General features: G+C 45.9%; 2 protein-coding genes across 4 annotated transcripts; both read right to left on the bottom strand.

Annotated features, from left to right (window-relative positions):
• Positions 1–566: 566 nt before the first annotated feature.
• CCDC30 (coiled-coil domain containing 30) lies at positions 567–19720 on the bottom strand. 3 transcript variants are annotated; one of them, XM_048518785.1, is made up of 15 exons: positions 19677–19720; positions 16886–17068; positions 12858–12978; positions 9346–9536; positions 8382–8548; positions 7012–7246; positions 6469–6678; positions 5818–5975; positions 4958–5123; positions 4236–4357; positions 3552–3693; positions 2521–2657; positions 1982–2096; positions 1455–1522; positions 567–1135 (listed from the first exon to the last, which is right to left on the bottom strand). In XM_048518785.1, exons 1-15 carry the CDS (start codon positions 19692–19694, stop codon positions 907–909), a joined length of 2262 nt encoding a protein of 753 aa, XP_048374742.1. In that variant the 5' UTR covers positions 19695–19720; the 3' UTR covers positions 567–906. The 3 variants fall into 3 exon arrangements, with proteins under 3 accessions (XP_048374742.1, XP_048374743.1, XP_048374744.1); XM_048518786.1 differs by having other exon boundaries at positions 6469–6603; XM_048518787.1 differs by lacking the exons at positions 16886–17068; positions 19677–19720 and adding an exon at positions 15425–15478.
• A 2232-nt stretch (positions 19721–21952) lies between these two features.
• PPCS (phosphopantothenoylcysteine synthetase) lies at positions 21953–24916 on the bottom strand. The gene is made up of 3 exons (XM_048518793.1): positions 24265–24916; positions 23593–23696; positions 21953–22472 (listed from the first exon to the last, which is right to left on the bottom strand). Exons 1-3 carry the CDS (start codon positions 24752–24754, stop codon positions 22155–22157), a joined length of 912 nt encoding a protein of 303 aa, XP_048374750.1. The 5' UTR covers positions 24755–24916; the 3' UTR covers positions 21953–22154.
• Positions 24917–24989: the final 73 nt, after the last annotated feature.

Genomic DNA, 24989 nt, shown 5'->3' with positions numbered 1-24989 from the left:
TGTCCAGGCTCAACGTTTGCAAACGTGTGTAATGCCATCTCTTCATCAAGAGGAGCTTCTCGATCATGCAGTTCTAGAAGGAAAGTGTCTTGCTACAGAGCGAGTAAAAGTCTTGTGTCTCCTTAAAAGCCTGTTAATCGTTTACTGGGTCACCATTTAAGTGGTATTTGCAAAGTGGTTCTCTCCTCTGAGAAACCATTTATCAGCTATGATAAATGGCCAGTAAAAACAATAGATTGGCTTTGAGGAGGATGTAGAATGGTGATGTTTTAAAAGACACGTTGAACAATCATGGGATTACAATAGCCCATGAACTTTGGCCCTTGGATTATAAATAGCTCATATGGGGATCCTATCTTTTTACCTGTTCCCAGGTACACTGAACACATTAATCAAAGACTTTTAAAATCTCACTTCAAGACCAGAATAAAACAATGAGATAAATCTACTCAGTCTTTAAAAAGCTGAAAGGGCAGCTTGAAGCCAAGATGAATTTGGAGGATACGGTGTGGACCTTTATTTGCAAGCACAAATATTTGCGTAATTAGCAACAATTCAAACTAAAAGAAAGCTTCAACTCCATTTTATTATTAAATGTTGTGCTTGTTCTTTGGTTGTGTTGGATTTTATGACTTTTATGAGTCTTCTAGCGTAACCCGCCCTGAGACTTCCAGGTATAGGGTGAGATAAAAACACATATAAATAAATAAAATAAAAACATTTGATTCAAAGACACCAGACATTCTTGAATTAATTTTTTTAACCCAATATAAAATCAGTTTTATGACTGCCACTGTACAAATCCAATAAAAGTATTCTGAATAGTCTTTCTCTTAAACATGTCTCAAAGTTAAATGGAGAAGCAGGACCAAGCAGCCGTGGAAAGTCACCTCCTAGGATCCCTCTTCATCTTTCTTCCATTGTAACCTTCGATGTTATCAGAACGGAGGGCTGCTCCTGTTCCTCCTTATGGCAGTCTGTAGTATCCCTCGGAGAGGCCACATTTAAGTAGCCTATCTCTGGAGATTTAGTAGGCAAAGGTGAGAGTGAGAAACTCTCTTCTGCATCCTCAGCTCTGATACCCTGAATAGTTTTTGGGAGGTTGAACGAGTCCAGCAGCCCCATCGGAGAGAAGCTGGAAGAGAAATCGGTCCCATGATTGCTGGGCAGGTCTATGGCATCAACTGGATAATTTCTACCTACTTGTTTTTAAGGGGGTAGCTGAACAAGAGTTGCTTGCTCAAGGCCACCAGAGGAGTTCAGAATCTGGCAGAGCCAAATTCATGCCAAGGACTTCTCAACCTGTTTTTTCAGCCCTTTCCCCGCACCCCTTGGAGGAGATGGGCTTGGGAATCACATTTTAGTCCTTTGTTGTTAAGGGGATGGACAAACAAAACAGAGGGAAGGGAAACCAGCAGACACTTGTAGGTTCTCTGCAGCTTACATATACATACCTTATGCTGGGGAGGGGCAGCACTTTGCTTTGTAGCTGGCGTTCAGGGAAGCCTGCACCGTTCAGTTCCTAGAGAAGGTTTAGAAAGAAATTAAACGTTTTTAACTGATAAAACTTTAGCTTTCTTGAACTGCCAAAAATATCAGGAATAACAAAGATGGAACAAAGAGAGGGGAGATATAAAGGGGCAAGATTATGGTTTTAGGGTTCTGGAATTATCAGGACAGTAACTCCTGAACCGAATTCTGGGTTTTGCATATTTTGCTAGCAAATTTAAACCTACGCAAAGTGGCAACAGGAAAATGGTGACTAAGATCGGGGTGCAGGGAGCAGCTGAGAAAGGCATGGGAAGAATAGCATTGGAAAACAAAAGCAAAACAGTGGGCTGGTTGAAGAAGGGCTGCGAGGTGCCAGTGAAGCCATGGAGTTTGGGGAAGTCCTTGCCCCTAGCAGCACAAGAGGAGGCATGCCATTGGATTGTGGGAACAGGGTCCCACCACAGACAACGTTTGAGCTGGGTTTCCTTACTTCTACGCTGTGGCTGTGAGTGTTCCGCAGGGCAAGCTCCAAGGCACCAACCTGACTTCTTAACTGCAGGGTGTATTCTTGGAGCTGCTTGTTTTCTTCATCCAAGAACTGTGCTCTGGAAATAACACCACAGACAGGAATGGTCAATTTCACCAGCAATGCTTTCCAGCCACGGCTCACTCCAACAATCTGTTTTGGTCTTAATTGGGCTAAATGGAACTGCCACGTTCACAGGAGGTAACTCTCTGAATAACAGTCCTGGGCAGGAAATGGGGAGGTTTTGACCTTCTGGCAGCACCTGCTTGGCCATTGTGCAAAACAGGATGCTGGACTAGATGGACCACTGATCTGGTCTAGCAGGGCTGCTCTTGTGTTCTTGAACACAGCCTCTTTGGGTAGACAGTGTGATTCGTGTCAAAATGAACGCAGTGTGCTCAGGTTGGCTTTTGTTTTGTGCCCCTACCCTTTCATTCCTCTGAGTCACAGAGGAATGGCAGGTTTGCATCCGATTTAAGTAGGTTTTTAAAAGGAACGGTTACTTGTTTTGGGTTGTGGAAATGACCAGCCTGTTGTTCCGCTCGGCTTCTTCTTGCTCCTGGAGCTGCTGCAAGAGCTCTCTTTTTTCCTGGAGCAAGGTCTCGTTCTCAGCAGCCACCTGGCTCATCAGCAGGCGGTCCTGTGTTCAGGGGAAGAAAGAAGAAAAGCTATCATGGCACGAAGGGTCTTCTGGGCATCCTGCAAACACTTTTACATCCCCCTCCCAAATCTCCCAAACACGTAACCCCAAGGAGTGCACACACAAAAACCCCAAAACCGATTCAGTGAAATACCTGCCCGGGAGGGGGGGGTCACACAAACAGCTCTTTTAGATAGAGCATGACTACAAATGAACTATAATCAGTTCTCTCTACATTGTAACCTGTCTTCATGTTTATTTTTCCCTTCGCCCAAGCTCATTAGGGCTTACAAGCTAAGAAGGGCTGGCCACGGTCAGAGCCTGGATGTGAGACCACGAAGGAAGACAGGATTGCAAAATAACCACATCTCCTGCCCAGAATACCGAACGGTGGGGGTTGCCATGGGTCGGCTGCAACTGGGTCGCACAGTGACAAATGTGGTTCTATCACTCTCCTCACTGTTGACTTCACAACACCCCGTTCGGTAGACCAGGCTGAGAAAGGTACCACCTTACAGCATTATTCTCCGCACCTCCCATTTTTATCCTCACAACTCCCGCCCTGCAAGGTGGGTCAGATTGAGAAAGAGTGCTTGGTTCAGGATCAGCTTCATGGGTGAGCGGGGATTTCACCTGGGGTTTCTTGGGTTCTAGTCAGATGTTTAACCAGTATACCACGCTACTCCTCACTGATCCAGAACTGCAAGCATGCTGTCCCATGTTCAAGCACAGGTAACAGGCACCTGTCAAGTGCAATCATTCAGAGACTTCAGATACTACTGATGCTTCCTTGTCCTCTGCCCCAGTCCTCTCCACTCTGCCAAATTCCAGGCAGTACTTAAATCCTAATTCGCTCCTTCATGGAAATGGTGAAGTCCTCCTAGCCGTTCTCACCTTTTCCATCTGGCTCTTAGACAGCAATGTTTCCTTTTTGAGTTCTCTAATGTGTTCATCCCGCTGTTTCATTTCGCAGATGAATGTCTCCTTTGCTCTTCGGAGCTTGGCTTTGTGGCGGAGGTGGCGCTCATTGTATTTTCTGAGAAGGTGACAACATTGAAATCATTGAACATACTCCTGATGGCTGTTGTGATGGCCATATACCAGGAGGGCTTTAAAAAGGGGATTAGGTGGAATCGTGGAGGACAGATCCATCCAGGGCTATTATCCATGGTGAATAAAGAGAATCTGTGTATCCAGAGGCACTAAAGCTCTAAATGCCTGTGCTAAGAGGCTACATTAGGAGAAGATCTCATCATCTGTGCCCTGTTTGGTGGCCCCCCCGAGTAACCCACTGGATGAAAGAAGATGGATGGATGAAAGAGGATGCTGTACTAGGTGGACCATTGGTCTGATCCAGCGAGGCTCTTCTGAGCTCTGGGTAAAATGGTTGTGCAACTTTAAAAAAACCTGATTTGTTTACACAACTGTCACTTGGCCTGCTACTAGGTGGGCTGAGTTTAGCAGAGGCAGCAGCCACTTGCTGGGGAGTGGGGGTCCCCTGTGCCCTATGGGCTTCAGGCACACAAATTCCCAGAGGGTGAATCTCTTATCCTCAACCATGTTTGGGCTGGAACTTACCTGACAGAACTGTCCAATTGCTGAAGTATGTAACTATACTCCTTGCAGAAGCTTTCCTTCTCCTTTTGCAATGCCAACAGTTGCTCCGTGAGTTTCTGACTACATTTTTGACAGTGTCGATGCTGAAAAGCAGAGTTGGGGTTTTTAGTCTTGTTTTCTAGTAAGCTTCCTGGAAATGTTAGCCATTCCAGAATGCAGCAGCCAGAATATGCAAAAGCAAAGAACACGATGCCAGGTTACAGAATTCTGCTTGGCATGAGGCACTTGGTGCATTGAAGGAGGAGGAGGAGGAGGAGGAGGAGGAAGAAGAGGAAGAAGAGGAAGAAGAAGAAGAAGAAGAAGAGGAAGAGGAGGAGGAGGAGGAGGAGGAGGAGTTTGGATTTATATCCCCCCTTTCTCTAAGGAGACTCAAAGAGGCCTACAAGCTCCTTTCCCTTCCCCCCACCCCACCCACAACAAACACCCTGTGAGGTGGGTGGGGATGAGACAGCTCCGAAAAACTGTGACTAGCCCAAGGTCACCCAGCTGGCATGTGCTGGAGTACACAGTTCCCCAGATAAGCCTCCACAGCTCAAGTGGCCAAGCAGGGAATCAAATCTGGTTCTCCAGATTAGAGTGCACCTGCTCTTAACCACTACACCCCATAAACCATCTCAGACCATTCTGCAAGTCAGGGGGTGCAACAGACCCCCACCCCACCCCGCAGGGCTTTCAAGCCATACCTCATTGGAGAGTCTTTTCTTCTCTTCTTCCAAGACTTGCAACTGTGCCCCCAGCTGCTGGCACTGGACCTGCAGCTTAGCAAGTGTCCTGGTGAGCTGCTTCTCGTTCTCTAGGGAGTGGTTCAGTTGTTGCTGGAGATCTTCTATCCGCTGATCCAGAAACTTCCTAGGTCAAGGGGGGGGGAGCGGTGAGAAGTGTCCCATAAGATTCCATAGTGATGGTGAAAAACGGTTCCAGTTGCAAGCGACTCACAGCAACCCCTCATGGTATTTTCAAGGCAAGAGATGTCCAGAGGTGGTTTGTCATTGCCTGCCTCTGTCATTGCCTGCCCTGGACTTCCTTGATGGTCTCCCATTCAAGTATCAAGCAGGGATGACCTGTTTAGCTTGTGAGATCTCATGAGATCAGGCCGACCCAGGCAAAGATTCCACACAGTACTATAAAAGGGGGCTTAGCTCTTCAGAATTTTATGGAAGTTATTGGAACCAGTTCTTAAGAGCACTTCCCCAATGTGGCAGAGTGGGGAATTAAACCCACTTCTCCAGATTAGAGTGCGCCTGCTCTTAACCACTACATGACACTGGCTACTGCAGTCCATTTTGTCCTCTTTTCCCCGAGACAGAATCAATCCCGTTTTCCTTCCTTGCACTCTACAGCTGTGGAACACCACATTTATGTTCCACTCATCATTTATGGGGCATTTGAAAACTGCAAGCCTTCATAATATATTCCCCACTCCTTACCAGGTCCCCTAACATTACTTAAGGCACATTGTTCCTTTTCTCCTTGAGAAGTCATAAAAGGGCAGTGCAAGTTAGAAAGGAAATGTGGATATGGGTGTGAGAATCATGGGTGGTACCTTAACTGCTGCTCTTCTTGAAATTGCCGTTGTGCCTTAACTTGCTTTTCTCTGGCCTCTTTCCACCCGTGTTCCAGCTGCTTCTGCCCCAATATGTGGGCTTCACAGAGACGCACCTGGTGGTCAGACTCCTTCAGCTTCTGCTGCAGCTCCAAAATCTGAGGAGAATTGAACAATGCATGAAATGCTTCAGCTGGGGAAGAGCAGGTGAAAAAAGGGGATCACAGTAAAAAAGGGGGGGGAACTTGGAGGGGACGAAAGCATGAAAAGAACAGAGGGGTCTTTCTGTCTCTCCAGGCCAGACCATTGAGAGGAAGAAAAAGAGCTATGCAGAAAAAAAGAATTACATCATATTCAAAACCACACTCGCAAGAAACCTTTACATGTTTGTGATCTATGAGCCATTCTTCAAAAGATCTGCCACCCACAAAAAGAAGGAGGAGGAAAGGAGGAGTTTGGATTTATATGCCACTTTTCTGGTGAACCACATCTGGTTCACCAGATAAGCCTCTGCCACTCAGGTGGAAGAGCGGGGAATCAAACCCAGTTCTCCAGATTAGAATCCACCTGCTCTTAACCACCACACCACGCTGGCTCCCACTGACAACAGCTTGGGATCAAGATCCCACCCATTCCCCACCCAGCTCTTACCTTTTCCTTAGCCTCCGTCACCTTGGCTTTCTCCTGCTTAAGTTTCTCTTGCAAGCTACCCTGCTGTTTAATCGCTTGGGAACGTTTCAGCAAGTCCAGCTCCAGTTCTTTGACCTCCTGGTGACTGAGCTCCTGCTGAAAGGGGAGAGAGGAACACGTCTTGGAAGAGTCGGAGGACTTCAGCCGCACTTGCCTCAGTTCAGCCTTGATCTAAAGGAAAAGGAAAAGAATGCATTCTCTGGCTCCATGTACCCAATACAAAGCCTTGTGTTTGTTAGAGAACAATATGAGGACTTTTCATCGTGGGAGTTTTGTGCCTCCCAGAGGCATGTCAGCTCTTTTCTGTTTGCATCCAATGCAGGCAGACTGACATACCCTGTTTGTAAGTATTTCAGCAAAGTAACATATGTTTGGATCCTTTGAAGGCATTTTACAAAAATTTTAACTGGTCTCTTATTGTCGTTGCCTTTAATATCTCCATCACATTCTAAACTAGAAATGCATGTTCTTTGGGGCAGAGAGCTCTTGTCTTTTTTTTTTTACCTGCCTCACATCACTTTCTGTATTCCACAAGTGATTCTGTGGCTTGATTGGCCAGTTCTCTGCAACCGTGGCTTTGTCTTTCGCCTTTACAGTGTTGGTAAGCTGAAGTTGGAGAGCAAGAATGTCTTTCCTCAACTGGGCATTTTCTTCCCATAAGAGTTGCTTTTCTTCATCACTCCCTTTCATCTGCTCCTCGAGTTCCTCCGTTTTCTTTTTGCTCTCTAATAATTTCATGCTTGAAGTGAAAAGAGAAACACAAGAAGAGAATGGGACAGACAGATGGCAATGTAACCATTTAAAGGGGATGCCCATTTCATAATTCCCTGGCTTGGGATGATTAAAAGCATTACAAGGGAGATATGTCTATGCCTAGATAGGAATGGGCGGGGCTTCTTGACTTGACTTCTGAACTCAAACAAGGTCAAATAAAAAAAGAGGAAGATGGACTCTCTCCTCTGCTGCTGTGGCAAATACTGCCCACAGAAAGTGAGGCTCTAGCCAGCCACATTAGGCCTAGTTGCTATTAGTGGTAAGGTCAGACTGGTACTGTCTCAAAGGCCCCTTCTGCACATGCAGAACAATGCACTTTCAATCCCCTTACAATGCACTTTGCAGCTGGATTTTACTGTGCAGAAGAGCAAAATTCACTTTCAAACAACTGTGAAAGTGGATTGAAAGTGCATTATTCTGCATGTGTGGAAGGGGCCATTTCACTCCGCATTTGCCTACTCCAGAGATCCTCAACATGGTGCAAGCAGGTGCCCACAGTGCCTGCTGACATTTTCCCTAGCACTTGACAATTTTTTTTCAGAAAACGGGCAGGGACAGATGAGTCTTTTGTCCAGCAGGGTTTCTGGTTAGCCCCTGGAGATCTGATAAGCTGCGCAGATTTTTAAGTTGTGCAGATTTGGCAGCAGGTGCCCCCCACAGCACAAGGAGCTTTGCTGAAGGCAAGCTGTGTGTATGCGAGAATATATTTCAAAACTCTGTGTTCGTTTTGAAAAGTGCTGAAGTGCTGAAGTGTTATAATGATCTCAGTGTACAGAAGGGGTGGAGAGGAGGCAGGTAAGCCTGAGAATCTACCTGGCCCATTTGTTTAGAGAAGGGGAGTTCAACTCTGGCACTCCAGAGGTTCATGGACTACGATTCCCATCTGATAGGAATCCTTGTCCATGAACATCTGGAGGGCCAGAGTTGGACACCCCTGGTTTACAGCAAACTGTGGTTGTTGTTATGCTTGTGTCTGGCTGTTGTACAGCATAACCCAAGCAGGCTTGACATAGCAATGTTCTGGTTTGGGAAGCTTTTCCTATTTTTCCCAACTGCAGAATTACACACAACAACAAAAATAACGGATGTATTTGGTTTACCATAGCTGCCTCTTCTCTTCTTCCAGGCTGAGCAACTGATCTTCCAGAATCCTCCCTTTACACAGCACCTCCAAAGACTTTCCACTTGTCAGAGGTCTTTCGCCGGTGCCTTTTTGTTCCGTAGCAAGTCGGTTTAACTCCTGGCATTCTTGGTATTGTTCCGATACCTGAAAGAAGGCATTTGGTGATACAAAGTTCTGCAAATGCTCTTGCCTTATCAGCATTACGTTCAAATCAGGTTTAAGTTTGACTGAGGTAGGCTTGGGGTAGAAATCGCCTGCCACAAGGAGCCTTCCAAGTCATTCACGTTGGTATGTAAATATGCCTTAGCTCCTCCCAAGACTCCTGAGACTTTGGAATCTCTTCTTTGAGCTTTTCAACCTTAGGTATCAACAAGTCCTGCTGTTCAAAAGCTCTTTCTGAAAAGACTAGCATGTGCCAGTCATGGGTGGGTGTCATGGTGGCAGCCTGGGGAAGCCCTTCTCTTGGGAAATGGCCACCATCTTCCACACAGACAAATGGCATGTTGAAGTTCACCTTTGAAGTTCACCTGAGAGCCAGCATAGTATAGTGGTGAAGAGCAGGTGGATTCTAATCTGGAGAACCAGGTGATTCCCCACTCCTCCACCTGAGTGGCAGAGGCTTATCTGGTGAATCAGATGTGTTTCCGCACTCCTACATTCCTGCTGGGTGACCTTGAGCTAGTCACAGTTCTCTCAGAACTCTCTCAGCCCCACCTACCTCACAAGGTGTCTGTTGTGGGGAGAGGAAGGGAAAGGAGCTTGTAAGCCACCTTGAGTCTCCTTACAGGAGAAAAAGGTGGGATATAAATCCAAACTCTTCTTCCTCTTCAACAAGTTCAAAGAGAGGTCCATACAATGACCCTGAAGACAGCAGGATAATACAACCACCAATAAATATTCCTTGAAAAAAGCAGCAGCATTGGGAAGTCAGCATGGTGTACCTGAAGGTGCACAGCACAAAGGCCTTCTAAACAGTTGGGGGGGTCCAACTTTTGCACCATCCCCTCCAGTTTCTCCAGCAGTGTGCTCCTTTCGACCAGCAAATAGGCAATCTGCTCGCTGGGACTGCTGCGGGCTACTTCCAGCAAGCCTTCCTGCTCCAGCATTTCTTCCACTTCCTTCTGCTGGGATTCTGAAAGAACAAACACTGGTGCTTTTCAGTGGGGCAAGGGAAAAGAGTAGCTGCAGAGAGAGAGAGAGAGAGAGAGAGAGAGAGAGAGAAGTGCACCCAGCAGCCATGCTCCTGTTGACCACAGGCCGCATACGCAGCAGAAATGAGCCAGCTTCTATATCAGTGGTGGCAAACCTTTGGCACTCCAGATGTTATAAACTACAATTCCCATCAGCCCCTGCCAGCATGGCCAATTGGCCATTCTGGCAGGGGCTGATGGGAATTGTAGTCCATAACATCTGGAGTGCCAAAGGTTCGCCACCACGGTTCTATATCTTCAGTGCTGACCCATTTTCTGGTACTTTTCAAGAATACCTTCTGTATCAAGTTTGTCTGGATGTCCTGTGCTTCCTCAAAGCTTCCTGAATTTCTCCACTAGTTAATTGTGACACTGGTCCTAGCCATGTTCAACAGCCTCCACGTTTCTCCAGCAGTGGAGCTCAAGACAGGGAGGCCAGCCCAGTCTTGGTTTCTGGCAGAGATTTTTCACACTTGCCAGGTGTGAAAGAAGCTCGGTACAGACACAGACATGAATGAGACAGGTAGTTTGCCAAAAGGTAAAGGTGTGCAAGCACTGGGTCATTTTTATTTATTTATTTATTTATTTATTTTATGGGATTTCTATACCGCCCAGTCCCCAAAGGGCTCTGGGCGGTGTACAACATGGATTCCACATACAGTATATAAACAAAACCCCATTAAATTAAAATGTAAGTTTAAAAGTTTAAATATTTAAAACGCAGCAGTAATTCAGTAAAATGGCGTCAGCAATACCCCAGATTAAACCCTCCCAAAAAAGGGGGAACAAGACAATAACAAAAGTGGGTCCCCTAGATGACAGGGGGACTCCGAAAACCGGAGGAATAGAGTAGAAGGGGCACCTAATCAGCAGCTGGGCACTCCAAAAGCCCGGTGGAACAACTCAGTCTTACAGTAAGTCATTACTTACTCATGGGGTGACATCATATCACAATGTTTACTAGGCAGACTATGTTTAAACTTTATGGCGTGGTTTGCCATTGCCTTCCCCAGTCATCTACAGTTTACACTCAGCAAGCTGGATACTCATTTTACCGACCTCAGAAGAATGTGCGTTCCTGCATGGCTGGGGGTTGGACTTGATGGCCCTTCTGGTCTCTTCCAACTCTATGATTCTAAGGCTGAGTTAACCTTGAGCCAGCCACCTGAAACTGACTGCAGTTTGTAAGCAAGTTTATTTCCTAATTTCTCAGATCAGCTGACAACTTTCTTGAGTTTGCAAACAGAAGCATTCGTTCTGGATGCCACATGCAGCTTCAGAATTTTTTAAAAAGAAAATTACTATTTCCAACCCTGAGCAACTGGCACAGCCGGACCTACCACCAACCAAACCTGTGCCTTATTACTGAAAGTTGTCTTTGGCTCGATGCAAAATCAACCTTCCAGCATCCAGAGCTCACAAAACCTTCCTGGGCCTGACCAGATAATGGGAAGCAACTAATATAAGCAAGGTAGAGAGCGTTGCCTGACAAGCTCATCAAAAAATGCAAGAGCAGAGGCGGCCTAGATGCTGGAACCGGGAGGGCAGCCCCTCTCCCTAAGCCCCAGTTCCATGTGCTCGTGGCTGGAAAAAATCCAGGTCAGCACAAATCAATGTCATGTTTTTGCTTGGCTGCTGGTTCCATCTGCTCCGTGAGCGGAAAAAACCCTTAAGGGTTTTGCTGTGGCTTTGTGCGTTGGCTTTAAACCACCGCTGAGGGATGGAATATGGAGAAGGGTGGCGGGCGGGTTGCGGTGACAGAAAAGAGAACCCAGCAGTCCAGTGAGTGGGAAGCAGAAACAGCTATCTCAAACCAGTGGCAATGACCCTCTCTTCCTGGACCCCCAAAGCATGCCCTTAGGATCCTTTTGCCACTAATTTAAGCAGCAACAGGAGGAGCGTATGTGTATGCATGCGCACACGTCCATGGAGGGCTGTCTGTCCTCTTAGCAATGTATTACATTCTCACCCTACTTGTCTTCCAAGACGGGATACATGGTTGTCCCTTCCTCACCCTCATAAATACTCTCATGTTTTCCATATGGGGGTGGGTTTGTGTGGTTCCCCACTGTTGCTGCAGATAAAACACAACAGTAATGAGAATTCCACAGTGTAAATTTCCCCACATTTTCCAAACCCCAGGCCCCCTGTTGGCCCCATGCCACCAGAGGTTTTTTGGCTTTTAAAAAAAAACCTCAGCCATTGACATATCATTCAAAGATTATAAAAATCTGCTGTCCACCAGAATCCCTTTTATTAAATCATTTACCAAATTTTCCCATAGACCAAAGGATTACGGTTCTTCATAGGATTATTGCTGCAAGATTGATTTTTGCTAGAAACTGGAATCAAGAAGTCGCTTCTAACTTACATGATTGAATAGGTAAAACGAAAGAGATTTATATTTTGGTAGAGTTAACTTTTGGCTTTAAAAAAATAATGACACTTCTAGATCATTTATGGCCAAATACAGTACAGAGAATGGAAAAGGTTATTTCGTAATTTAGACTCAGGTTTCCCTTAGCTGGGATAGTTTAGTCAGTGTGTGGTTTACAACCATTTGTTTTGACGCTGTTTGTGTTTGTATTTGCATTTGATTTGTATGATGTTTGTATTTGTATTTACATGAACAAATAAAAGAAAAAAAATATGAAAAGGAGAAAAAACCTGCCTGTCAGATTCTCTGAATTTCTGGCTTTCTTTAAAAAATAAAAGGAATGTCCAAGAAAAGGGACTCGAGTCTCACTTTGTGTTAAAAAATGAACATTGGGAATTCAGAGGACCTGATGCCCAGATTGTCATAAAGCTATAATGCTATAATGGCATGCTACACACAAAAAAGACAATGAAAACATCCTCTGGAGTCACAGGGGGAAATGGCTGCCACACAGGAATGGGGGCAGGGAAGAGGGTACTGATGAAACAGGACTGGGAACTATTAGCCATGTTTAAATATTTGAAGGAATGTCATGTCAAAATGGGGACAAGCTTGTTTTCTGCTGCTCCAGAGACTAGGGCAAGGAGTAATGGATTCAAGGTGTAGGAAAAGAGATTCCACCCAAACATTAGGAAGAACTTCCTGACAGTAAAAGCTGTTCGACAGAGGAACAGGTTGCCTTGGAGTGTGGTGGATGGCCATCTGTCAGGGGTGCTTTGATTGTGTATTGCTGTGTGGCAGGGGGTTGGACTCAATGGCACTTGTGGTCTCTTCCACAAGTGATTCTATGCTTAACAAAGTGAGGAGAGAGGGCAACAGTGTTTACCATGCTTGAGCTGCAGTTGTGTGAATTCCCTTCTAAGCTGCTCATTTTCTTTCTCAAATTCGGCAGCAAGAGCATCTCGTGCCTCTGTCAGGTGGCGGACATGGCCCACGTAGTTTTCCACCTGAAAGAAGAATGACAATCTAAGCTGGGCATTCCCAAACCCCAGGGCCTTTGAGAATGGCAAGAAATCATTTCCAAAGGGTCAGTCGTGCTTGCTTGCTGCATACCTTATAGACTCAGTGGGGCAAAAACTTTCAAAAGCCAAAACCCACTTTGCCATATGCATTAAGAGGGCAGAAATATACAAAGATACCAACCAATGAAGGGGAGGGGGAGTTAGCTATTCAAAAGACAACACTAGAAGAGAAGGTGCACTCTGATCTGGAGAACCGTCCGGGTTTGATTCCCCGCTCTGCCACTTGAGCTGTGGAGGCTTATCTGGTGAGCCAGATTAGCTAGTGCACTCCAACACATGCCAGCTGGGCGACCTTGGGCTAGTCACAGTTCTTCGGAGCTCTGATGGAAGGATAGGTAAGCACTGGCAAGCAAAAACATGAATTTGTTTCGTCTTGGATTTTATGTGAGCCAGCACAGCTGTTTACAATTTTTTAAAAATTGACCAGCAGAGGGAGCTACTGCTTTGCACAACTGCACTGTAAGGAATGCTCTGACTCTCTTCAAATGGTGGGGAAAGAATTAACTGTTTAATCACTCAGGGAGGGGTTCTATGCTCCATGGGTTCTTTAGCTCATTTCCTGTGATCTCTGTGTTTCCAGAAATTGACATAATCAACAAGCCAGATCCTCCAAGCCAAACCCCAAACAAACCTGTGCCATTCATATGTCGAAACCTCTGATTTCATCTAACTCAAGGACTCTTTCCCCGCATCTGCCTTTCTGTCTGGAAATCCCCTGGCCACCCAAAGACAGTGATATGCATGAACTTCGAAAGCCTTGGCACATTTACCAAGCCTCTTGCAACTCAATGTCGCCTGCGCACGTTTGGAGATCTTCCCCCTACCACACAACACTCCCTTGGGGCTCTGCCATTCAGGGGAATATAACTCGCAGCACAAAGTCTCTCTTTCAAGAAAGTTTCACCACTGTTGTCAATCTTCTCCTCGTGGAACCACTGAAGGAGCTTCCAAGATGGAAGGGGCTGTAGATCAGTGCTACACTACCTGCTTAGTATGCAGAACGTCCCAGATTCAACCCCTGGCATCTCCAGGTGATGAGAAAGACCTCTAAATGTGGCCCTGGACAGACACTGACACTCTGAGTAAAAAATACTATGAAAGTTTGATTCAGTAGAAGACAGTCTCATGAGGCAAACCTTAGAATTCCCTGGGATGCAGCGTGCAAGCCAAAAATCTAAAGCAGGGGTCCCCAAACTTTTTAAACAGGGGGCCAGTTCACTGTTCCTCAGACTGTTGGAGGGCCGGACTAAAAAAAACTATGAACAAATTCCTATGCACAAATGATTGTAAAATGTTTGATTTCACCTTTCAGCCTTTCTGTCATGGTCTGTTTTTAGAACAGTGACCAAAGTATGTCAAGTACAGGGTGGGCTCCAAATATTGTTGGGGAGGCTGTGGAATACCTTCCCTTGTAAAAAAAAAAAAAAGCAGAACTTTCTCAATGAAGCATTACATCTAACCCAGGATCAGGTATCTTCCTGGGTTATTTCCTCCCTAGCAGCCAGCAAGCGATTCGCCAGCCTGGCTGATGCCAATGGGAGTGAGGCGGAGCAGAAAGCCTGAGAGCAACACATGGAGTAGCCGAGAGGGAAGGGCCGAGCAGAAGTTGCCACGTGTAAGGTTTCCAACTCTGGGTCAGAAAATTCATGGAGATTTGGGGGTGCCATCATGTAACTGCAATCAACAGCCGTTGGGGCCGGTTCCTCCTCTCCCTCGAGCCCCCACTGCACATGAATGGAGCCATCACTGCCATGCCTGGCGGGCCGGATAAATGCCTTCAGGGGGCCACATTTGGCCCCCAGGCCGTAGTTTGGGGACCCCTGATCTAAAGCATTCATCAACAATTTTAAGTCCCGTCACCCGCAACCCGTACTCTTAAGTTCAGAGAAAACGCCAATTTCTTTTTCTTTAAAACCCATCTATAGTGCCAGATCCAACAATGAATGTCAAAGACTATCTCCTGGGGTGGGGAGGGGGGAAGCAAAATGACCCCCATCCGAGAAGGCTATCTTGGTTCCATTACTTTCAATTATCACACAGCCAAACAACAAAGATCTGGACATATTGGTCGCACTTCCTTTGCTCACCACAGGATAAGACAGGCTTACTGGGCTGTCTCTGTTGCTCACAGCAGGGGAAGGCTGGTAAAAAAATTAAGTTTTTCAGCACTTGATGTGGGCAGTGTGTCTGTTCTACAGAGGAAGAAGACTTGGGCAAAAACCTGGCTTGCCCTTCTCACGCTGGCGACAGCTGATAAAGGAAATCGATAATTTGCGTCAGTAAGGAAAAAAAGTGCCTGTGCCTTCCTATCCTATTGTCTCTATTTCTCACTTTGAAGCTTAGAAGGCACAGCCACTAGTACTACTCTTACCGAAATGAACAGCGGCTACAGGATGTCCTCTTGCATAAACCCCATTCATTTTGACGGGCCTGCCACAGGAAAGTTCCCTGTGGATCATATTCTGTGTACTTTGTCACTGAAAACATATCAAACATCTAGAACAACTGGATGGGATGTCTAGGACAAAACCAGGAAACAGAGAGGTAAGGGGTGGAAAAATCTGGCTTCTCGTACTTTGAGAAAAGCAGGAAATGCAATGAAACAAAAAGACAGAGCCATATTTATGGACTTCTCTGCATGATACTAAAGGGGAGAAAGAGCAGGCTGAATCTGGGCTTGTTTGCCCGCAGCCACTAAAGAAATTTCTTGAGTTCGTAGTGTAAAATGTACAGCTTAAAGCAGTTGTTCTCAACCTTCCTAATGCTGCGACCCTTTAATACAGTTCCTCATGTTGTGGTGACCCCCAACCCTAACATTTATCCATTTTACAGATGGAGAACACTGATGCAGAGAGTCTTAGGCAACCTCTGAGAAAGGGTCCTCCAACCCCCCAAAGGGGTCCCGACCCCCAGGTTGAGAACCACTGGCTTATAGGCTCCCAAGCCTCACAAAAAGACTCACAGATAGATGCAGAAAAAGTTAAGACTTGCATAGTATGTGCATATCACAGCAAAATGTTCAGCCCTTGCATTATATTAAATGGTACTTTTAAGCAAACATTGAACATAATGCATTCCTCCGCACAAACTAATAGCAGTGCTTTGCGGCTGACCAAGTATACCATAAAGCCCATTTGCTGGCCCCCGAGGCAGCAAAAACAAACAGTAAATAAATCTTTCTTTTTCACACCACTGTGTCAACAGAATGTCATCCAGCTGTGCTTTTCCAGATGCTGAGTAGGGCTTACTAGACTTAAGGGTTGGGTCCCACAAAAGTATAACTTTGGTAACTCGCTTTGATCGTTCTATGTGGTCATTTCTGCACAGCACAAATAAAACATGTTGAAGACATTAAAAGAAGCATTTTGGGGAGGAAGTTCACGCAGCTTTTTCCACAAAACCACCTTGTGGCTTGAGAACACATGCTTCCGCATCCACACTTCCACATCCAAGCTATCACAATTGTAAGCAAAAGTTCTCTCAAAACTCTCTCAGCCCCACCTACCTCACAAGGTGTCTGTTGTGGGGAGAGGAAGGGAAAGGAGTTGGTAAGCCATCTTGAGTCTCCTTACAGGAGAGAAAGGTGGGGTATAAATCCAAACTCTTATTCTTCTAAATCCTACCATCTTGTTGACGCTAATATCAGAGAATGCATGCCAAACTATAAGTCCAAATCATTCCTCTACGGCTACAGTTCTAAGGATATTCACAGAAAACTTCACTGAATAAACACAGGAGTTAATTCTGAGAAGGCCTGCCTAGAATTGCTCCCTTTGGGACTGCTCCAGGGCAAAAAGCCCCAAGTTTGCTATCAGCACCTCATCACACCCACCTCTCTCATTTCTTCCACTTGCTGTTGCGTGAGTTGCTCCAATTTGCTGGTGGCAAAATGCAAGTTCTCTTGACTGCGCAGGAACAGGCCCCAAACATAATACAGCTGTTCATTTACTGATGCTTTTGGGTCAATTCCCTCATCCTTCAGCTTCTGCTTTATATCTTCCACAAACGTTTGTCCCTGCAGCAAGCAATATGAAAATAGTGTCTAAAACATTTGCGACCATGTGGACTGGAAACTTGCTTTTACAAAGGACCTTGGTTTCCAGATCTCTTGTAGTCTATATAGGTCACATGCTGCCTAGGGCTATCCTGATCAATACTAGCACTTTGATTTTTTAAAAGTAGGTTAGCATTCTAGTATTTGAAGTTGTTTTCCCTAAGCATTCAAAGCAGTTTATATCAGATAGTGAAATATTTTGTTCACACAAAGACAATGAGAGCCAATGCTGTGTGGTGGTTACGGCATCAGGCTTGAATCTGGAAGACTCATTTAAATTCCCGCTCTGTTATGGAAACTTGCTGAGTGACCTTGGGCCAGTCACAAACAGTTAGCCTAGCCTACCTCACAGGATTACTGTGAGGATAAAACGGGGGGGGGGGGTAGGCTACAAACAACGGAAATAAACAAGGGAGAGTCTTTAAAATATGTTGAAACTCGTGTAGGAAGCCACAAAAAGCTGAAAAATAAATCTGTATTGAACTATGATCCTAGTTCTGCAGAATCGGGTCTCAGTCCAACTAGTCAAGGGTTGTTTCCAGCAATGATCAGATATACTATTTTCCACCGAAAGATGACAGTAGAGTTGTATATTAAACTGTCATTTCCTGGACATTCTTTGTTAAAGCATCTTGGGGACAGAGATAGGAAGGTACGAGGATCCAAGTGGAGCATTCTAGAACATAGGAACATAAGAACTAGCCTGCTGGATCAGACCAGAGTCCATCTAGTCCAGCTCTCTGCTACTCGCAGTGGCCCACCAGGTGCCTTTGGGAGCTCACATGCAGGATGTGAAAGCAATGGCCTTCTGCGGCTGTTGCTCCCGAGCACCTGGACTGTTAAGGCATTTGCAATCTGAGATCAAGGAGGATCAAGATTGGTAGCCATAGATTGACTTCTCCTCCATAAATCTGTCCAAGCCCCTTTTAAAGCTATCCAGGTTAGTGGCTAGCCATCTACCACCTCCTGTTGTGGCAGCATATTCCAAAACACTCAATCACACGTTGCGTGAAGAAGTGTTTCCTTTTATTAGTCCTAATTCTTCCCCCCAGCATTTTCAATGAATGCCCCCTGGTTCTAGTATTGTGAGAAAGAGAGAAAAATTTCTCTGTCAACATTTTCTACCCCATGCATAATTTTATAGACTTCAATCATATCCCCCCTCAGACGTCTCCTCTCCAAACTAAAGAGTCCCAAACGCTGCAGCCCTCCTCCTCATAAGGAAGGTGCTTCAACTCCTTCAAGGTCTGCCCTTCTCTGCAAGTAATTCTTTTTTATATCTCTTCAATAATATCCTTTTGAGATGTGGTGACCAGAACTGGAACATAGTACTCCAAGTGCAGTCGCACCACGGCTTTATATAAGGGCATGACAATCCTTGCAGTTTTATTCTCAACTCCTTTCCTAATTATCCCCAGCATAGAGTTTGCCTTTTTCACAGCTGCCATGCATTGAGTTGACATTCCCATGGAACTATCAACTAAGAAGCCCAAATCCCTTTCCTGGTCTGTGACTGATAGCAAAGAAGGTCTCAGAAATGGTGGATTAATATACAATTCTACTGTCATCTTTTGGTGGAAAAGAGTATAGATATCTCCCAAGCGGAACATGATGATAATGGTCAGCACAACTCTAAATACAGAGAGGACCCATTTACCTATCATGGCAAGTACATACTTATTCTCACACAAAATATTATTGCCCAAGCCACCTTCCCATTTATGCACTGCTGAAGGGCCTCCTCTTCTTATTGCATGCTACATTGAGTTACCCTATGGCAATCTGTCCTGAATTTATAAACTAAGGCCAGATTTTTTTCGCTTCCAGTTTAAAATATATATATATTTCAGTTTTTAAATAATCTACTAAAACATATGTGTACTGTGCACGCTGAATGAGCGTGAACTGAATCAGCTCACGGGCTTGAACTTATACGCATATGGACAAGACATCCATAATTACTTGGAAAAGTAACACCTAAAGATGCCGAAATGGAAGTTGAATCTTGAAGAACAGTAACTCTAGCTTTCTAAAATTTGAAGAAGATATTCCTAAAAGACAAGAATAGATATTTACTGCAGTTGTGTAACAAAAAGGAATCTAGTGGCACCTTAAAGGTTAAACGGAAGCATAAGTTTTGGCACAATTGCATTTTTGGTTTTGCTGCATTTGAGCCAGGAAGGCAGTTTTTATAAGCCGTAACTCCACAGCAGGCAAGTTTGACAGTAGCTTTCAGACACTGGGGATGGAACCTCCATATTCAGGGGAAGTCTCTCTGCCAGTTATGGGGCAGGGGGGAAAAGGTGGAAGGCTTCAGCTTTCTGCACCTGTGTGTAAACTTCTCAGAGGCATCTAGCTGGCTAAAGTGGAAATTAGTTCAGCGGGGATGAGAAGGATTCCCTGTCGGTTCATCTCAGCCAGGAAGGGGGGGGGGTTGGGGGGAGTCTTTTTTATCCAGGACGGGGTTCCTTTTCCTTTTGCTATTACGCTGTGCCTTTCCCTTCAGTGAGGGGAACCCAGTCGTCGACACCTGCCTCCTTCCAGTCTCCCACCACAGTCACAGACTCACCTGCTGGACGGCCTCCATACGCACTCGGTGGCATGAGGAGCGAGGATAATTCCTCTGGACCGAAACAAGGAAACCATGGCAACAAGGCCTACCGTTTAGGCCTAGCCAGGCAATGCGCCAAGAGGCCTGCAGGGAGCCATGGCAACGGGGCAACAGGCATACCTGCTCGGCATTTTTAACCCTTTTTTTCACCCCTATGGCTAGATTAAAAGACTCCAGAATATAAACTCCATAAAAATGAAGACACGCCCCTTCTTCCGGAAATACATGCACGCTCCAAAGCCTTGATATGCCAATAAAGGTTGACTTGGCTTGACCTAAAGCACTTAGTAAAATCCAGTCTACTGGGATATATTTTCAAGCAAAACGAAACAGGCGTCCAAGGGCACCAAAAGACTTAATAAGATAATGTATGCTGGAATAAATGTTAAGTCCTGACACACTAATATGATTACCATCTGGAATCACTGCCAAATACAAAGTGACTCAAGCTGCACCATCATTTGGACAGCAGCAGAGTAGTCCACACTGAAATGAGATTTTGTTAAAGTGCCCCAAGACTGCTGACAAATTTTGCAGTCTGAGCTTGTGGCTGTCTGCTCAAAAAAAAAAAAAAGCTGCAGTTAGATCACTGGGTTACTCCCCCAAAAAGAAACGTTAAAAAGTTACACTTGCCTCATACAGTTGTGAAGATGAAATGTAGCAGAAGGGAAAGATTCAACCCACTTTAGATCCCGGATGGGGGAAAAGGCAGGGTATAAAGGACTGCAGCATTACAGTCTGCTCCTATACCACTAGGTGGGCTGCAGCCCACTGTTATTAGCTAGGAGGCCCACTGAAGAATTGAATTTACTTAAGTGTAAACAAGGACAGGGTTAAATCACAAATCCTGGAGAGAAGCTAGGAATGAAAACTTCCCCCCTCTAACATACACCCTAATCTCCTCTTTACCCCCTTCAAACATCCCTGGAGGCAATCCACTGCAGACAATTTTGGGGGGTGGGGGGTGGGTTTGTGAGCTTGCAGGTTTTGCCATCCCATTTTTTGCTTGCAATCAAAACCAGAATCTAGAATGTTTGCCCTAGTGCTCCAAATGTGTGAAACTAACCTGTAAAAGCTGCAACATTCCTTGATAGAGTAGTGGAGCAGTTAGGGGTGCTGGACAAGGACGTAGAAGAGGAGTTTGGATTATATCCCCCCATTTCTCTCTGGTAAGTAGACTCAAAGGGGCTTACAAATGCCTTTCCCTTTCCCCCCTTAACAAAGACCCTGTGAGGTGGGTGAGGCTGAGAGCTCCGAAGAACTGTGACTAGCCCAAGGTCACCCAGCTGGCATGTGTTGGAGTGCACAAGCTAATTTGGTTTGCCAGATAAGCCTCCACAGCTCAAGTAGCAAAGTGTGGAATCAAACCTGGTTCTCCAGATTAGAGTGCACCTGCTCTTAACCACTACACCATGCTGAAACCCTGGTTCAAATCCCATCTACCATAGAAGTTTGCTAGGTGAACTTGGGTCAGTCACATAATCTCAGCCTAACTTCTACTCCAGGATTTGCAAGGATAAAATGCAGATGGGGAGAATGTAAACTGCTTTAGGTTTCCACTGGGGAGAAAAGTGGGGTATAAGTTAAATAAAACAAATGTCACTGAAGTGCAGCCATTAGCTTTTGAGTTGCACACCGAGAAACGTCATTACCTTGCATGCTTGTCCCACTTAAATCTTACACAGGCCCCACATACTTCGTATCATTCATTTCCTGCCTGAAGTAACAGGGTGTTAAGCAAACCATTTTTTCCTCTTCTGGGATTACATCATCACTGCTTTATGGAGTGCCAGGGCAAACAAGATAATTGAATACTTCTATGCTGCTCACAAATAGCAATTCTGATAGAACATACAATGTTGCTCAGTGTTGTTAGGTTCTGTGCAGCAGCATTTGAAATATGCCACAGGATGGTCCCTTCCACAAAATAGGGTTGGATTTTAAAGATATAATGATATAGTACTTTATCTATTAATGTTGTTGTCTGCTTGTGCCGATTCTTTTTTAGCTTCAAGTTTTTTGCTTTAATTGTGCATACTATATTGACCTTGGACAGCTACCGTCAGTCGAGTGTACAGAACTGGTCTCAAGGGCCTGATTCCATGTGTATGTATGCATTTGGCTCAAATGTTCAGAGATAACTGGGCAAGATCTTCACCAAAAAGACAGAAGAGACATGGTTTTGATTCACCAGGCTCACAAAAAAACATACGCGCAGACACAGAGACAAGCTGTGGATTTGGAATGTTCCTATTTATATACACATATATTTTTCTCAGATGAGCAGCAAGCTTATGAAGGTGTGCAAAGAAAGACATTTCAGGTTTTCACCTTTCCTCTGTTTACCAGTAGCAATCTTCCAGTTCCACCACCATTTAACCGTCATTGAAGTCTATTCCAATTTGAGGACTCAAATCACCTTTTCCTGATCAAGGGCTATTTCTCCATGAAAGCTGTATGCCGAGACTTAAGATGGCTTACAATTTTCTCCTCGATTTCCATGCCTCCACTCAGTTCCTCTTCAGACAGCGACAGCCGCATCTCTGAATCCCTGGTTACCACAAGAACTGAGGTTCTGTGGGAGTCAAGCATGTTTGCTATCACCACCTGGTGGCGGTACTTTTCTAAAGCCTGCCGAGATTTGTCAATCAAAATGGAAGGGTTGGTTTCCAGTTTGAAGGAAATCACAAAAGCTTCAGGAGCCCACTCCTTAACCAGAGGGGAAAGCATTTTTGGTACGATCTTCATCGTGATCTGCATTGAAAAGAAGAAAACCTAATTAGCAGAAACATTCCCAGGGCACACTGAGAACCTGAAGTATAAAAGAAAACAGTTCTGCAAGTAGATCCATAAAAATGTTATAGCTTGAAAAAATATATTTGTCTGCCTGCCTACACTTATTTATTTAAAATATTTCTATTTTTGCTTATCTTAAGAGAGCTACCCAAAGAGGCAACAAGTGGAAAACGCATAATATCAAATGTATTAATCAGCATGATTAAACTTGTGCACAAGATTTTTAAAAACACTGCAGATGCTTCCTTGTGGTCACTGGAAAAAAACATACAGCTTTTAGTAAGCTTTTGTGCATCAGTGAGAGTTACCTCTCTTATTCACCAAAGCTGAGCAGGGAGGCGATTGTTTCCAAGTCTGCAATTAAAGAACAGCCTCTTCCCAGACTTCTCAGAACAAACAAAGAATGTGGCAACTCATTCTATGTAGTCATTATTTTTATGCAAACCAAAGGTCATGGATACTGCAGGTGTTTTTTGAGCAAGCCACCCTCTATTTCTCAACTCCAAAAATCAGGAATTGCATGGACTATCTCACAGGTTAGTTGTGATTACCCAACCCAAGCAGACGAAGAACTTTGGCAAAGACCTTTTAAAGAGTAAATGCATTATGTGCTCTGGAAACCCCTTTAAATCCCTCTCTCATTCCAGGATCAAGCTAAATCTGATGCTAAGCCTAACAAAGATCTGCCCCAGAGCAGGGGAAAATGAAGGACATACAGAATGGTATCAGCTGGTTCTCCCTCTTTTGCCTCTCTATTCTTTCTCCACCAATCCTTTTTCATCCAGGTAATAGCTCGGATGAGAATCCACTAATCCGGCAGATTGCACCTCCTAAAATGTCTGCAGCATCTCCACTACTACTAGAACACCACGGCAGGTAGATGTTGGATCATTTTGTCAACTCCAGTTGTGTAGTGAGTGATAGACTCACTCAATGGACACAGCTTTAAAAAGCAGCCTTGTAGCTACGACCAATTCAGCACCTGGGACAAGGCTAAGCTAGATTCCTGGTTTCTAATGCCTATCTGATGTCTCTTCACAGACCAGAAATGCTCCTGGGCAAAGCTGCAGAGGATTACCTGGAGAGGTCCATCTACAGACTGGATCTTGTGTTCTGGCATCTCTGAAGCAGGGATGTAGAAGTCTGACACGGCAGCCGCCAAGTAGAACATGGCACTGGAACCTAGTAGGGGTTGAGAAAGTGAAGGGTCTCTGAGGGAGAAGATCGTTGAAGGATTCAATGCCCAAACAAACACAGTCCCAGAAATCTGGTGTTTGTCCCCTTGACTCATACAAAATTTCTCACATTTCTTTTTTTATACCAACTTTTACACATCTACAGGCTTATTCACCAAACTAATTCAGAAAGCAATCCTAAGAAGGTTTATTCAGTGGCTCTGAGTGCTGCGAAAGCGTTCTTAGAATGGCTATCACTTTGCATTGATTATATGTATCGTATTTCATAAGATGGAAGACTCCCTGAGCTCACAAGGGGAACAGCAGCTGACCAACATAATAATAGCAATAATAATGATAAAAACTGAAGGGAAGACGATCTTGAGTGTCTTAAAAGGGCAGCCTGGATACACAAAAGGAAAGCACACCGCTTCCCAGACCGAGCCACCCACAAACCGAGAGTGATTCGCTTCCCAGTAAGCAGGCTTGTGATCAGGGCGCTGTCCTCTAGGTTCTTCTCATTCGGTTCGGCCAGGGAGGGAGGGAGGGAATGACACCTCCCGTTGCGCCCTTACCCAGGGGCGCGAGGGCCCGGGCTGCGGCCCGCAGCAGCGTCAGATACTCGACCAGGCTGGTGAACTCAATGGCCAGGAGCGCGTCCTCGTCCTTGGCGCGCCGGTAGGCCTGGAGCGCGCGCACGAGCCCCGGGATCGCCTGCACGTCGGCGGTCACAGAGGGAGCGGGGCCGGCGTGCACGCGCAGCGCGTCCAGGAGCTGGGGACCGTGGGGAGGCAAGGCGCGAGCCCAGGGGAAGGCGGACCGCGCGCGGTGAGCGAAGCAGACGCCGTAGCCGGCCTCCACCAGCCGCTCGGCCGAAGCCGCCCCGCGGCGCCCGCTGCTGAAGTTCTCCAGGAAGCGGACGGCGCGCGCCTCCAGCGGCACCTGCGTCCCGCCCGACGTCACCAGCGCCACGCGCTTCCCCCGCGCCCGCTGCGCCTCGGCCCACGCCCGCACGCGCCGCTCCACCTCGGCCTCGGCCGGCGACTCGGGCGGCAGCTCCGCCATCCCGGATCGCGCCGTGTGCTGTCACCGCCGTTTCTTCCTGTTCCGCAATGGGCGGGGCCTCTTCGAGGGAAGTCCCGCCCCCTCCCGAGTTTGCGGCCTGTGACTTCGCGAAGGACTTCCACCGCCCTGTGGCTCTTCCTTCTCTCGCACCTCCCCCGAGATGCACATAAAAGTTTCACCACAGAGAGGGTGAGGTCTAGAGCGGTCCCATGCAGCTCCACAGCGGCTGCGCAGT

The sequence above is a fragment of the Sphaerodactylus townsendi genome, linkage group LG16, assembly GCF_021028975.2.
Source record: "Sphaerodactylus townsendi isolate TG3544 linkage group LG16, MPM_Stown_v2.3, whole genome shotgun sequence".
Taxonomy (NCBI): Eukaryota; Metazoa; Chordata; class Lepidosauria; order Squamata; family Sphaerodactylidae; genus Sphaerodactylus; species Sphaerodactylus townsendi.
Note: the sequence above shows the minus strand (reverse complement) of the source record. Positions and strands in the feature narration are given on the sequence as shown.

What these genes read in the sequence shown, in the direction of transcription:
- PPCS (XM_048518793.1), bottom strand. Translation starts at nt 24,754, where the DNA reads ATGGCGGAGCTGCCGCCCGAGTCGCCGGCCGAGGCCGAGGTGGAGCGG. An exon ending in CCGGGCCCTCGCGCCCCTGG is followed by an intron (nt 23,697 to 24,264) that starts GTAAGGGCGCAA and finishes AACCCCTACTAG; the next exon opens with GTTCCAGTGCCATGTTCTAC. An exon ending in CTGTAGATGGACCTCTCCAG is followed by an intron (nt 22,473 to 23,592) that starts GTAATCCTCTGC and finishes TTTTCAATGCAG; the next exon opens with ATCACGATGAAGATCGTACC.
- CCDC30 (XM_048518785.1), bottom strand. An exon ending in TTTGTGCTGTGCACCTTCAG is followed by an intron (nt 8,549 to 9,345) that starts GTACACCATGCT and finishes GCCTTCTTTCAG; the next exon opens with GTATCGGAACAATACCAAGA. An exon ending in CTAAGAGCCAGATGGAAAAG is followed by an intron (nt 2,658 to 3,551) that starts GTGAGAACGGCT and finishes CCCTGAACACAG; the next exon opens with GACCGCCTGCTGATGAGCCA.